Source organism: Medicago truncatula, chromosome 8, assembly GCF_003473485.1.
Source record: "Medicago truncatula cultivar Jemalong A17 chromosome 8, MtrunA17r5.0-ANR, whole genome shotgun sequence".
In the NCBI taxonomy this organism is placed as follows: Eukaryota; Viridiplantae; Streptophyta; class Magnoliopsida; order Fabales; family Fabaceae; genus Medicago; species Medicago truncatula.
This window is the reverse complement of record NC_053049.1, coordinates 32,100,165-32,113,406: the sequence shown is the minus strand read 5'-3', so window position 1 is coordinate 32,113,406 and position 13,242 is coordinate 32,100,165. Positions and strand designations below refer to the sequence as shown.

The following is a 13,242-nucleotide window of genomic DNA, read 5'->3' as shown; positions in this document are numbered from 1 at the left end:
ATGTAAAATCTATCCAAAATCAAATACGTTTGATTCTTTACTAACACATCTTTTTCTCAAAATGGTTTTGTTTGGAAATTATGTGGCCACCTTTATGTGACAATGACATGACCATTCTATAACGTAGATTGGTATATTTGATAAAATTTCAGTTCAAATCTTACAACGATCTACGTTTGAATTTTGATGTCAATGTAAGAATTTTATTGATGGTTAATATATAAGCTTTGGGACTTTCCTTTTCCTTGTCTTATCAATCTCCAAGACCCTACTTGCTTAAACGGTTAAACTTTTATTTTGGGTCGATAGACGAAATGAGAAGAATCGTTGGAAACTCAGACACATAAGTGAAGGAGTCAGGGTTCGTACCTGTCATGACCTCTGACCTAGCAATTTCAATATTTTTGTGATTTGAGCTAAGACTTATGGACAAAACGACTAAAGTTTTATTTATTAAAAAACAAAAAAATGGTCACCCTCTGCATGCATTTTGAATAGTAAAATTTGTCTCCACTTCAAATTTTCTTTAAATTGAAACACACCCTTTCAAAATGTTCATGTTGGCTGTGAAGTGATCATATCCGGTGGCGGTTTGGTCACTTTTCTGCATAAACTAGCCACCACCATATCTTCCAAATTCCCTCAGTGGAGAAGCATATAGTATCTAAGTATATTATAGAATTGTTCTTCAAAGTATAAGTTCCCTCACTTTTTGTTCCAATATATAACACCATCTTGTGTTTCATTCAACACTCATCAACAAAAACACATCATCTATACAAGAAGAACAAAGAGAGAAAATGGTGAAATTCTCTAAGCAATTTGAGGGACAACTCATTCCAGAATGGAAAGAAGCTTTTGTTGATTATTGGCAACTTAAGAAGGATATTAAAAGAATTCAACTTCTTAACAATACCAACAAAAAACCAAATAATCATCAAATGAGTTCAGTGGTGAAGTCACCTTTTTCATCACTAAGAAAGTTCTTTCCATTTCAACAAAGAGACCATGACCCAATTCAAGTAAACTTTATTTCTATTTTTCTTTTTTTCTTTTCTTTTGAAGATATATGATTATGAATATTTATTTTTTGGTCAAGCAGTTTAGTGGCTAGAATTCACCTTTTTTTAAGGTGAATAAGTGGAGTGGCAGGAGTTCGAACCACGATCCCTGCATATAATAATGCATGTCCCTGCCAATTGAACTATGCTCGGGGGGATTGATTATGAATATTAATTTTGTTAAATATTGTGTATATATTTGACTTTATGATATTTTTATTTTTTCAGGTTCATAGGAAACTTGTTTCATCTACTAGCAAAGGTGACATGTATGAGACACAACTGCTAGACCAATTTGCTGACACTGATGCTACAAAAGAATTTTTTGCATGTTTGGACCAAAACCTCAATAAGGTAAATAAATTCTATAGGACAAAGGAGAAAGAGTTTCTTGATAGAGGGGAGTCCTTGAAAAAACAAATGGATATTCTTATTGAGCTCAAATCTGCATTCATGGAGAAGAAAGGTAAAGGGAACTCTTCTCACTATTCCAAGGAGGAAGAATCTGTCTCATCCACATTCTCTATTAATGGTAATTAATCAACTTTATCTTCTTTAATTTAGCAATGTGAACATTAAATGTGATTGAATTGACTTATTTGAATTTATCGGCGGACATAAATACTTGTAAAACTGTTTAAAAATATTTTATCTTTAGAATAGCTTATAGAAGTAAAACTGTTTAAGAATATTTTATTTTAAGAATAGCTTATAGAAAAAACAACCTATAAAAATAGTTTAACTTTATTTTATCTTAATTTATAGAAATAAATTGTGCATAGGTACTTATAGGATAAACACCTAGACTTTAGAACATTGTCTAGACAAATGATTAATTAAGATGTATTTATTTAAATAGGGTCTAAAAGGGGCTCGTTTGGAGAGAGATGATTTTTATTTTTTATTTTTTATATTTTATGGTGGTCGAGGTTTGAACTCTGGACCTTGCATATATTATGCATTGTTCTTATCAACTGAGCTAAACTCATGAGGATAGAGAGATGAGTTCTAAATTAGGAAAACTATAGGCTATACAAAATGAATATGGGTGACAAAAAATATTATGTAGTTCTCTCTAATTTGAAAATTATCAAAAAAAGGAAATATTACTTAAAAATGAAAAATTAAATCTCACTTCCCTTTCCTTGTAAAATTTAACCAAGTAAAGAATAAGACAAGTACCATATCATAGATGAATTTTGTTGTCATTCTAAAATAAAATACACCATTCACAAGATTGACAATGACTCGTAGACTCTGTAATAGTTTAATAATATAGAAGTGATTGAATATAATTAAATGTGTTAGTATTGTGTCGGACACCGACACATGTTGGACACTGAACACGCCTTCAATATGAAGTTTCTTGACATTGACATTGACACATAGATGCTATTAATAGTTTAAGAAAATAGAAGTGATTGAACGTAACAACATGTGTTGGTGTCGTGTCAGACACTGACACATGTTGGACACTGAACACGCCTTCAATATGAAGTTCCATGACAATGACATTGACACATAGACGCTAGTAATATTTTAAGAAAATAGAAGTGATTAAACGTAACAACATGTGTTAGTGTCATGTTAGACACTAACACATATTGGATACTGAACACGCATTTAATATGAAGTGTTGGTGCTAGAATATATTATATGTTTTAAATATATTTATTTATTTATGATGTGAATGTGAATCTAATACTCTGTATACTGGATGCAGAGGAAGACTCTGTTAGGAGCAGAGAACAAACAGAGGATTTGGAGAAAATAGAAGAGAATTTTACTGAATCAAATGAAAATGAAGAGGATAAATCAATGGATTTGAAATGGGAAGATGGTAAATTGAGGACATTATCTGGCCATTTTCTTAGTGGCCAAGGAAAGAATGTGAGGATAAACATTCCTTTGACAACACCTTCTCAAACCTTTTCAGAAATTAGTTACCTTGTAATGGAAGATTTGTTCAATAAGTCTTCAAGAAAATGCAATCCAGAAGGTGGTGTGCTTCGTGTTAATAAAACAAGGTTGCATCATGCAGAAAAGATGATCAAAGGTGGTTTCATTGAGCTTTATAAGGGCCTAGGATATTTGAATGATTATAGGTATAATTCAAATTTTCTTTCATCACAAATATAACTAAATTTTTAAGATTTTTGTTATTTTGATACTCACTTTTGAAATAAAATTTAGACAATAAATTGATGGTTAATGCAGTTTAAATTTGTGGTTAATTACGTTTAGTAAATGTTTAGTGAATATAGCAAGGTGTCAAATGGTTAATAAGTTGAAATATTTTGTTATATTTATTAATTATCTAATAAACGTAATTAACCATATATTTGAATTGCAGTAACCATTTTAGCCGTTATCGAAATTCGATGTCAATTTTGTGAGTCAAAGTATATTTTTTTTTTAATAATGAACTTACAATAAGTGTTAAATTTGATATGAAAAAAAATAAATTATGTGACTGTTTTCTTCATCATATTGATTTTTTAGGAATTTGAACCTGCTTGCATTTATAAAGATTCTGAAGAAATTTGACAAGGTAAAGTGAATTAGAGAGTCCACAATTTATATTAAAAAAAGAAGTTTTTCATATTAGAGGTGTTAATAACAAAAGCAATTCTTATGATTTCTTCTCCTTCAGGTCACAGAAAAGCAAATTCTTCCAATCTATCTCAAAGTAGTTGAGAGTTCATATTTCAACAACTCAGACAAGGTAAACAATAGACACAAATCAAAACTATCAACAAAAATGTCTTACTTCTATCATGTCAACCTTTGATGAAAGAATATATTTGGTGCTCACAATATAATAAATCATGTTGAGATGTTGGCCACTAGTTGTCCTTTGCAACTCAAATTGTTACCAACAATTTCAAGTGGCCAATAATCATATAATTCATGTCTTCCCCAAAGCATGGCCTAAAATCATACACATGAAAATTAGATATGCTTGTCTAAATATCTGTCTCTTTTACACCATTCTATCTATCATAAATCACAACCAATCATATGTATGACTTTAATGTAGTTATGATTAAAGTTGAACGTTTTCAATTATCGACAATAAAGATCGGTCGAAAGTGTAAAAATTATTTACCATGAGAATGTATGAGAGAGTAGTATTTTACTTTGTGAACCAACTTTATTTACTTGTTTGTCCTAAAATTTATAGGTGGTGAAGTTCATGGATGAAGTGGAGGAACTATTTGTCAAGAATTTTGCTAAAGGTGATCATAGAAAGGCAATGAAATACCTTAGACCAATTCATCATAAAAAAGAATCACATGCAATTACTTTCTTCATTGGTGAGTAACTTTTAGTCTTTATTATTTTCACTTTTTCTATTTTTATTATCTATTTGTTAATCATTGTATTAAAGAGCCTTTAGTTTGTTTGTTTTATGATCACTACAATCCAAAGAAAACATAACATGGACCCCCTTAGTCACTAGCTCCTTGTATGTACAAAAATCAACTAACTGATCCCACTTTTTAAACACTTATGAATGCATCCATGCATATTTGCATAACCCTTTATGTAATTTTTTATTCTTCTTTTTTTTAATAACAAAAGGCAATTGGCACATCATGACTTTTTAATGTTGACCATTAATATCTCCTATGGTTACTTTTTTCTCTTTATTTGATATATTTTGAGTTTAATTTTCTTGCACTATCATTGCAAACAATTTACATTGTCACCACATCATAACTAATCATGTGTGTGAGTATGTGACTTCAAAGTTGTTATGGTAAAAGTCACACGTTTATAATTGTTTGATGGTTATGATTAATTGAAAATGTAAAAATTCTTTACACCAACCGTGTATTTGAATTAAATCCATATTCTATTTTACAAATTCAAATATTATAGAAATGTTTTGCGTAAATTTCATAATTTGTTAAAAAAAAACTTTTGGAACCTAATGGAGACGCATTATCCTTTAAAATAGTTTTACACCGACTTCTGATAAGAACTCATTATATATGAAAAATGTTTGATTTTTTTTATTTGATATGAGTGTAAATTCCTTAGCAAGTTACTCATAAAATTAACTGAATCTTCCAAATAAATTCAGGACTATTTACTGGATGCTTTTGGGCACTTTTTGGTGCATATGTTTTAATGGCTCATCTTACTGGACTGTACAAAAGACACCAAAATTCACTCTACATGGAAACTGTCTACCCTGTGCTTAGGTAAGTAAAAGGGTTTTCGTTGCACCATATTGTCTTCATATCAGTGTTTTTAGAACCGGACAAGCCGGTTCAACCACGATCGGAGTTGTACAAGCAGGAAATGACTCATGTTTCTGTTTTGTTTTTGCAGTGTGTTTAGTCTCATGTTTCTACATTTCTTCCTCTATGGATGCAACATTATTGCATGGAGAAAGACTCGTATAAACTACAGATTTATTTTCGAGATAGTTCCGACAAAGGAACTAAAGTACAGTGATGTATTCTTGATTTGTACAATGTCTATGACTGCTGTGGTTGGAGTCTTGCTTTTTCATTTGACTCTACTCACAAAAGGGTATTCCTATGCACAAGTTCAATTCCTCCTTGGCCTACTTTTTCTGGTAATTAAGTTGTTGATTTTGTACATTGCATCAACTTGATTTTGTAAGTTTGATGGTATAAAAAAGTTTTACACATGCATTCAATCGTATCTCGTCATGATACAAGAAATGTAACATCTTATTTATTGTATGTGCAGGCCTTCTTACTATTACTTGTATGCCCCTTCAACATTATATACCGGTCAAGCCGTTATCACTTCCTTTGTGTGATAAGGAACATAATTTGGTCACCTCTTTATAAGGTACCTTTTTTTTCTTCTCACACTATTATTATGTCATCAGTCTAAAATCATGTATTGTTTTGGTCATAATCTCATTGAATTTTCTGTTTCTCCCTAGGTTCTGATGCTGGACTTTTTTATGGCGGATCAACTTTGCAGTCAGGTAGTGTGTTTTTCTTTTCATGGAAAATTATTAATCAGTCATAGCCGTTCGATCATTAAAAGTATTTGACTTTAATCATATGTACTTCAAAAATCATATACATGATGGTTTATGATTGATTGATATATAGTGTAAATAGTTTTACACTGATAGTACATCAAAATTAATCTCTTATATTAATAGTTACATGATTTCTTTATAGGTTCCAATGCTAAGGAGCCTAGAGTTTATGGCATGTTACTATATAACTGGGAGCTATAAGACTCAAGACTATGGATACTGCATGAGGGTAAAACAATATAGAGATCTTTTCTATGCAGTGTCCTTTCTTCCATACTATTGGAGAGCAATGCAGGTAAAAATTTGTAAACATTTTATAGTTTTACCTTTCTTTAAGCATATTCTCAAGCTTTTTTTCAACTATGAAATATGAAAAACTAATGTTTCTTAATTTGATTTCTAGTGTGCAAGGAGATGGTTTGATGAAGGGGACACAAATCACCTTATCAATCTAGGGAAATATGTTTCTGCTATGTTAGCTGCAGGTGCTAAAGTTGCATATGAAAAAGATAGAAGTGTTGGATGGTTATGTGTTGTTGTGATCATGTCAAGTGTAGCAACTTTGTACCAATTGTATTGGGACTTTGTAAGGGATTGGGGTTTGCTACAAAGGAACTCCAAGAATCCTTGGTTAAGAAATGAATTGATGCTTAGAAGAAAAGCTATTTACTACTTGTCAATGGTACATAAATCATACCCTTTTGCTCTCTCTAAATATTATGTTAGTCATTAACATAGCACCGACACTTCTGATTGAAGACGTGTCTGGTGTTTGATATGTCTTGGTATCGTACATCAACATGATACTGACGCATGTAGTTGAATTAAGTACTTCTATTTTTTCACAATATTATATGTGCCTACATGTCTGTGTCGTGTCTGGTGTCCATGTCTATGTCAATGTCTCATAGATAAATATGGACTTTTTTTGCTTATGCAGGTATTGAACATTACTCTGAGGCTTGCTTGGTTGCAAACTGTTCTCCATTCAAGTTTTGAAAATGTTGACTATAGAGTAACAAGCTTATTTTTAGCAGCACTTGAAGTTATTAGAAGAGGACTGTGGAATTTCTACAGGTAGAATATCATTGACTAAAAATGGATAATTTGTTTTGTTTGATACTTGTAGCATTAATTTGCAATGATACATCACTTTCAATAAATAAATATTTTATTGGTTCAGATTGGAACATGAGCATCTAAATAATGCTGGCAAGTTTAGAGCAGTGAAGGCAGTGCCACTTCCTTTTCATGAAGTGGAGGATGAAGAAGACTAATAAATAATGCCAATTGGCATATTTAGCATTTGATGTAGGGGATGATTCCACCCAAATACTTGAAGGAGCAGATTAGTTGTCCTTATTCAAGTTGATGTAAACATTGATCAACTTGATTATTTTTTTCAGTGGATTTGTAGGAACATTTCCACATATGTATACACAATTTTCATTAACATTAAATAAAAATTTAATGAGAAAGTGCAATGTTACTAAATATCTTAGTATATACCACCTTGTCATGTACTTTCTTTCCTATTTTTTTCCCACATGATGTGGAATTATGCAACTAGATTTGGTAGAGTAAAGACTACTCTCTTTTTACCAACACAATTTTCTGCAAAAGAACTTCTTTACCTATAAGTGACTTTTCTAAAAATAAATAAAAAAGATTTTGGGGGATTAGGCTAAAACCAAAGGCCTTGAGAATTTGAAACTCACAAATTGATGATGATCCCTTCATAAAGATACATCATCAAAAGAGTTAGGTCTAAAAGAAAGGATAAGATCTTTGATTTCTTTGCTCTAATTCTGGCTACAAATATTGAAAAATATGTTGATATAGAGCTCAAATTTGTTTGCACCTACGGATGATATTAGTAAACGAGCTCCAAAAAGTACCTGCAAAGTCGCACTTAAAAGAAAAGATGGTGAATAGACTCATAATTTCTTGCAACACAAGAAACAACAAGAAACCATAATCATTAATCAAACCTCTCTTTCTAAAACCTACTCCCACTTAATTAAATAAATATAATTAAATGAAATCTTATTTAATTTAGCTAATCGTTTCGGTGTCAAGAACTTATGTGTGTAACCATGTATGTTTTCGTAGCTTTGATAATATTATTAAATCTTATCTTTCATATTATAAACAATGACATACATCTAAAAACACATCATTTATGCTCAAGTAATAGCTGACAAAACTTGTATGTGATAATGATAATTTGTATAATTACTCTTTTATCATCATGTCTATATTGAACACAAGGCATAGAATGATTCCACAGTTATTTCAGCTGTTTTGTAGGAGGGAAAATTTTACCTAGGTAACTCATGTCCCACAATATGATTCGCCGAATACCCATCATATGACTTTATAGTCATCCTTTTACAAACAACATTTGAACGTCTACAAAGAAATTGAATCCTATATCTAGGATACGTAGAAGTTTCAGGTCGAATGGTGAAGTACATCACTATCACTATGAGAATATTTTACAGCACTTTAAATAATTCATGGTGGGTCAATCTAGTAACAAATATTACTCTTAATGTTTATATATATGTGAAGAGTTGATAAATCTTTATGCATGAACCATGAGATGTGGTCATCAGTTTACCCACGTAATAGTTTCCATGTCTTACTACTATCCCATTTTATTGTAAAATTTGACTACAAATACCTTAAGAATACCGTTCTTATAAATAACGGGGTCTCACGATTAAGCCACATTTAATATTCCATTAATCAAACTAATTATTTTATGAAATTTATTCCTTTAAAACAATCATAATAAGGAAATGACTTAAAAGTGTTATATATTCATAAATTATCACACACAACAACAACAACAACAACATCCAAGTTATTTCCCACTAAGTGTGATTGGTTATATGGATTAAATTATGTCGTAGTATTCTATCACACATCATATTTCGGTCAAACTCATTGATTTACAAATATTTTATAATAGTTTCTCTGATAATTTTTTAGGTCTTCATTTGCTTTAATGATCTGAGTATTCTTCATCTGATCTACTGTCCTTACTACAAAATCTATAGGTCTTCTCTTTACATGTCCAAACCAATTAAACCTATTTTCCACCATCTTTTATACTATAGGTGATACTCTCTCTCTCATCCTCATTTACGTAATATATATATATATATATATATTTATTGCACCTTTATATTGTAACAAACTATGCATATCTTTTTCTTATTAAAAAAACTAAACATATATGTTTCCATGACACCAACAAATATAATATCATATAATATAAATTCCAACATTTATAATAGTAATTTTTTTTAAGAAATCATCGGGTTTTTTTCATGAGATTGTCAAGACAATGCCAATTGGGACTAGAAAGAAACTGTGTCTGAACATTTTGTTGAAAGGTATTATTTTCATATCGAGAATTATGTGATTTTGATCTTGGTTTATCATATGGTCCATGTCGTGCGACTGCGTGATTACATTCTAAATTTCATATGATTGTTTAGATATCAAATCTCTATTCTATGTTCTAAGTAGTTATGTAAGAGACAGCACTATATATATGAGGATAATTTGAAGTTGAATGTGCAATTTCTACAAACATAAATTGCTTGTTGAATAGTGGCACATTTTTGTTTACTTTTCTTAATTGCAAAGTAACATAGTAAGTCCTTTTTTGTTGGAAAGTTAAAGAAGTCTCATCCCAATTATAACTCGAGCTTGGTGTGTACAAAGTACACTGAAATTTGAGATTCCACTCCTTTAAACTTACTCACTTTAAGAGTCAATCGTAAGAGTTTTGTAACACCCCGTTTCCCAAAATCAATTAAATAATAATATTTCAACATCAGAGTAAAACCCTAACGGGCATGCTACACTACTTTTCAAAATTTATTAAATAAGATATAAAACTATTTAATAAACATCCTCCATAAAAATAACATCAATTTGCATCGGAATAATTTGCATCAAAACGACAAACAACTGTTCAAATCTCCATGATTAATTCTTGGCATAAAAGCCATTTCAACATAAATTCAACTACCATAGGGCTACATCAACAATATTCAAAAATTGATACATAGGAGTGAAAGTAACATTAAAAATCCCATCCCACGTATCAGAGCCCTAGACACTTTGAGCCACTACCTACTACTCAGGATCACCTGCAAGTTACCCATAGGAAGGGCAACATTTTCAAGCAGAAGGGGTGAGATTCTCAAACAATAATAATAATATATAATAACATCAAGGAATCTAACACCCTAAAATATCAATGATTAATTAATGAGCATAAGTATTCATTAATCAACAACAACATCAACATATAGTAACCCAACCGACAACCACGACTCATGCAATGACATGACACGCCTACGATTTCAGACTTCTCCTCACTCCAAAAAACCCACTTTTAATCCCGTGATCACCCAAAACGTTTTCCAGCAAATGTTTACAGGTTCAATACACAACTAGGCATCAAAAGGAACATAAAACAGGCATCATCAACAACAATTCAGAGCATTCTAGCAATCATACAAAACTTCACAATTCATCCAACATATTCTATTTTCATTCCAATTCTGATCACAATCAACATTATAGATTAAGAAATCATACTGAACACCAAATTACAACACAATTAACCCAATTCTTACACCAATCCTTCCTAAATCATCATCAACCCTTAATTCTCAATTTTATCTTCATGAACAATTCAATTTGATTAATTTTCAGAAATTACATATTATGATTATTGAAAGATAATCTCACCCTTACCTTAATTTAGAAGAAAACGCACGAACAAAGCTACAATAAAATCGATCCCCTCTTGCTCTTGCTCTCCCCTTGGCTTTGTTTTTCCCTCTCCAACTTGTTTCACGTAAAACTGTTTTCTGGTCTTTCTTTTCTTAACTCCCAAAACTATAACTCCCTTTTTCTCATTAAACTCCCTTAATTTTATTAATTCATAATTAACTCCCCATACTCCAAAATAATCTTATTTCTCATAATATTCTCATTATATTAAATTAAATCATATTAATAAAATAATACACACCAAATAAATCACACATATTTTATAAAAACACATAAAAGACTCTAAATAATTCTAAAATAAATAAAATAACGACTAGGGCGTTACAAGTTTCATATTATATAACCTTAAATGACATAGTTTAAACCCTATATGAGACAGTTGTAAAATAATCATCATAATTATTGTCCCTCTCTCGGGTTCTTTTTAAAAGAGTTAAATGAGTCTATAAAATAGATGTATTTAGTTAATAATATAGACTAAATATATTAATTTTTGTTGACCAATTTGTCTCTTATAAAAAGGACTAATAGAAGTAGTAGTTTTTCGTTTTCCCAATTTTGTTTTTGGGGTTTTTCTATCATGTGCAAATTTGCATATGATAAGGAATTTAAAATGGTAAGTTTGTCTTGAAACTTGTGTTTTTTTATATTAAATAGACAACTTTTTAATAATAATTGGTGTTTTTCAATGAAAAGTTACTACATTTGGTTTTTAAAGTCAACTTGTGATATTATATCAACATGCCTAACAAATTATGAATTATTGAAATATCAACCACTTATTTTATGACTTTACTAACTACTACCCTGTTTCAAACTTCAAAAATTCAAATCCTTTATTTGATCCAAGAAATTAATCTATACCTATTAATAAAGACAATACATGTTTTTGGTGTAGCCTTTTTTTTTTAAATACCAAAATGCCCATGTAGTTTTTTTTCCCTGACTATTAACTTCTTTTTTTAATTACAACTATTAACTTCTCAGAAAAGACAATCAAAATTTAATTACGGTTACTTACTTCTCCTTAACTTCTCATCACACAATTGTTAATAACTACTTTGATCACCATCTGATTTCACAAACACATATTTGCTAGGTATAATCATTAATTCTACCATTTTTTCTTTCATTAACACCACCTGTTTCTGTTGATATTCTTAAGCATTCCATTAACTCACTTCACGGTAAACCTTTTCTCACTCAAATAGGAAATTTCATCATGGAATAAGGTACGTTAATGTGTTCTTTACTTCTTATTGTCTATTTTTTAATGAAAGCCATAATTTTTCCATATCTTTATTTCATCATGGAATAAGGTCGCCTACAATTGTATGTACATATCTTTATTTCTTCTTCTTCTTCTTAGTGTCCATATTTTAATGGAAGCCTTTTTTTATAACTTCCAAATTCTATAACTTCCCCTTCCCCTGTCGTGAAAAGATGGAGTTACAACAATCATCGAATCGAAAAAATACGAAAAAGAAAATACATGGTTGATTTGCATAAAGGGCAATTGTGATTTTTATGACCAAACAACTGATCTAAGAAATTACGTGAACATTACAGTAACACATGTTTCTCTTCCTCTTCATGAACAATTATAATTTGTATTTCAATCTTCTAACCTTCCTTCGTTTTCATTTTTTTCTTCAGGAAAGTGATTTCCTTTTGCCGTAGATTCAGTTGGATGACTCTTATAGTCACACGAAAACCTATATCAATTACAAGTTTTATAGACAAGTTTCGTGTTTTTCTTTTTATTTTGTTGTTGAATAAGTCTAACTAGCCACCAAAATTGCCATTAGCATGTTTCTTAGATGTTGTAAATGTACTTTTATACGCTTTTTTTTAAATGTTCAATATATAGTCTATGAATTTGTTTTAAATTTGGAAACCAAAAAACATAATGATAATTAACTACTATTACAATGTTTGATATATAAATTTTTCAAACTTATAGTTTTTAGTTCTATGATCACTTGATTAGTAGGTTGTAAATATTCTAAGAGGACTTGATTTACACACTTTCTTTATGTGGCGTGCTCACTTTGGTTCTCAACATTTTTCTAAATAAGTAATTTAACTTGATTATCAAATGCCAAATGCCTCATGTTTGTACTTGGATTAGGATATTCTCCCACTATCTTGCATAGTCATCTATATGATTTCTTTTTTCATATTTAATTCTATGTTGCAATCAAGGCATTCTTAGAATATTTACAACCTACTGCCTCCTATATTCTGAAGCACTTGCTTCCTATTCTAAGAGGACCACATAAAATGGAAACCTATTTTAGAATATCATCGAGTTTGTGATAAAAA

General features: G+C 30.4%; 1 protein-coding gene across 1 annotated transcript; it reads left to right on the top strand.

The window, feature by feature from the left end:
- Window positions 1–539: 539 nt before the first annotated feature.
- Window positions 540–7,590, top strand: LOC25501506 (phosphate transporter PHO1 homolog 1). The gene is made up of 14 exons (XM_013590745.3): window positions 540–1,022; window positions 1,290–1,593; window positions 2,785–3,166; window positions 3,564–3,612; window positions 3,715–3,786; window positions 4,246–4,378; window positions 5,152–5,272; window positions 5,403–5,652; window positions 5,790–5,894; window positions 5,992–6,036; window positions 6,239–6,391; window positions 6,500–6,778; window positions 7,037–7,173; window positions 7,280–7,590. Exons 1-14 carry the CDS (start codon window positions 801–803, stop codon window positions 7,371–7,373), a joined length of 2,346 nt encoding a protein of 781 aa, XP_013446199.1. The 5' UTR covers window positions 540–800; the 3' UTR covers window positions 7,374–7,590.
- Window positions 7,591–13,242: the final 5,652 nt, after the last annotated feature.

Excerpts from the sequence above, each read along its gene's own strand:
- LOC25501506 (XM_013590745.3), top strand. The coding sequence starts at position 801 with ATGGTGAAATTCTCTAAGCAATTTGAGGGACAACTCATTCCAGAATGG. Across the intron at positions 1,023-1,289 it reads GAGACCATGACCCAATTCAA|GTTCATAGGAAACTTGTTTC; the intron begins GTAAACTTTATT and ends TTATTTTTTCAG. Across the intron at positions 6,392-6,499 it reads ACTATTGGAGAGCAATGCAG|TGTGCAAGGAGATGGTTTGA; the intron begins GTAAAAATTTGT and ends TTTGATTTCTAG.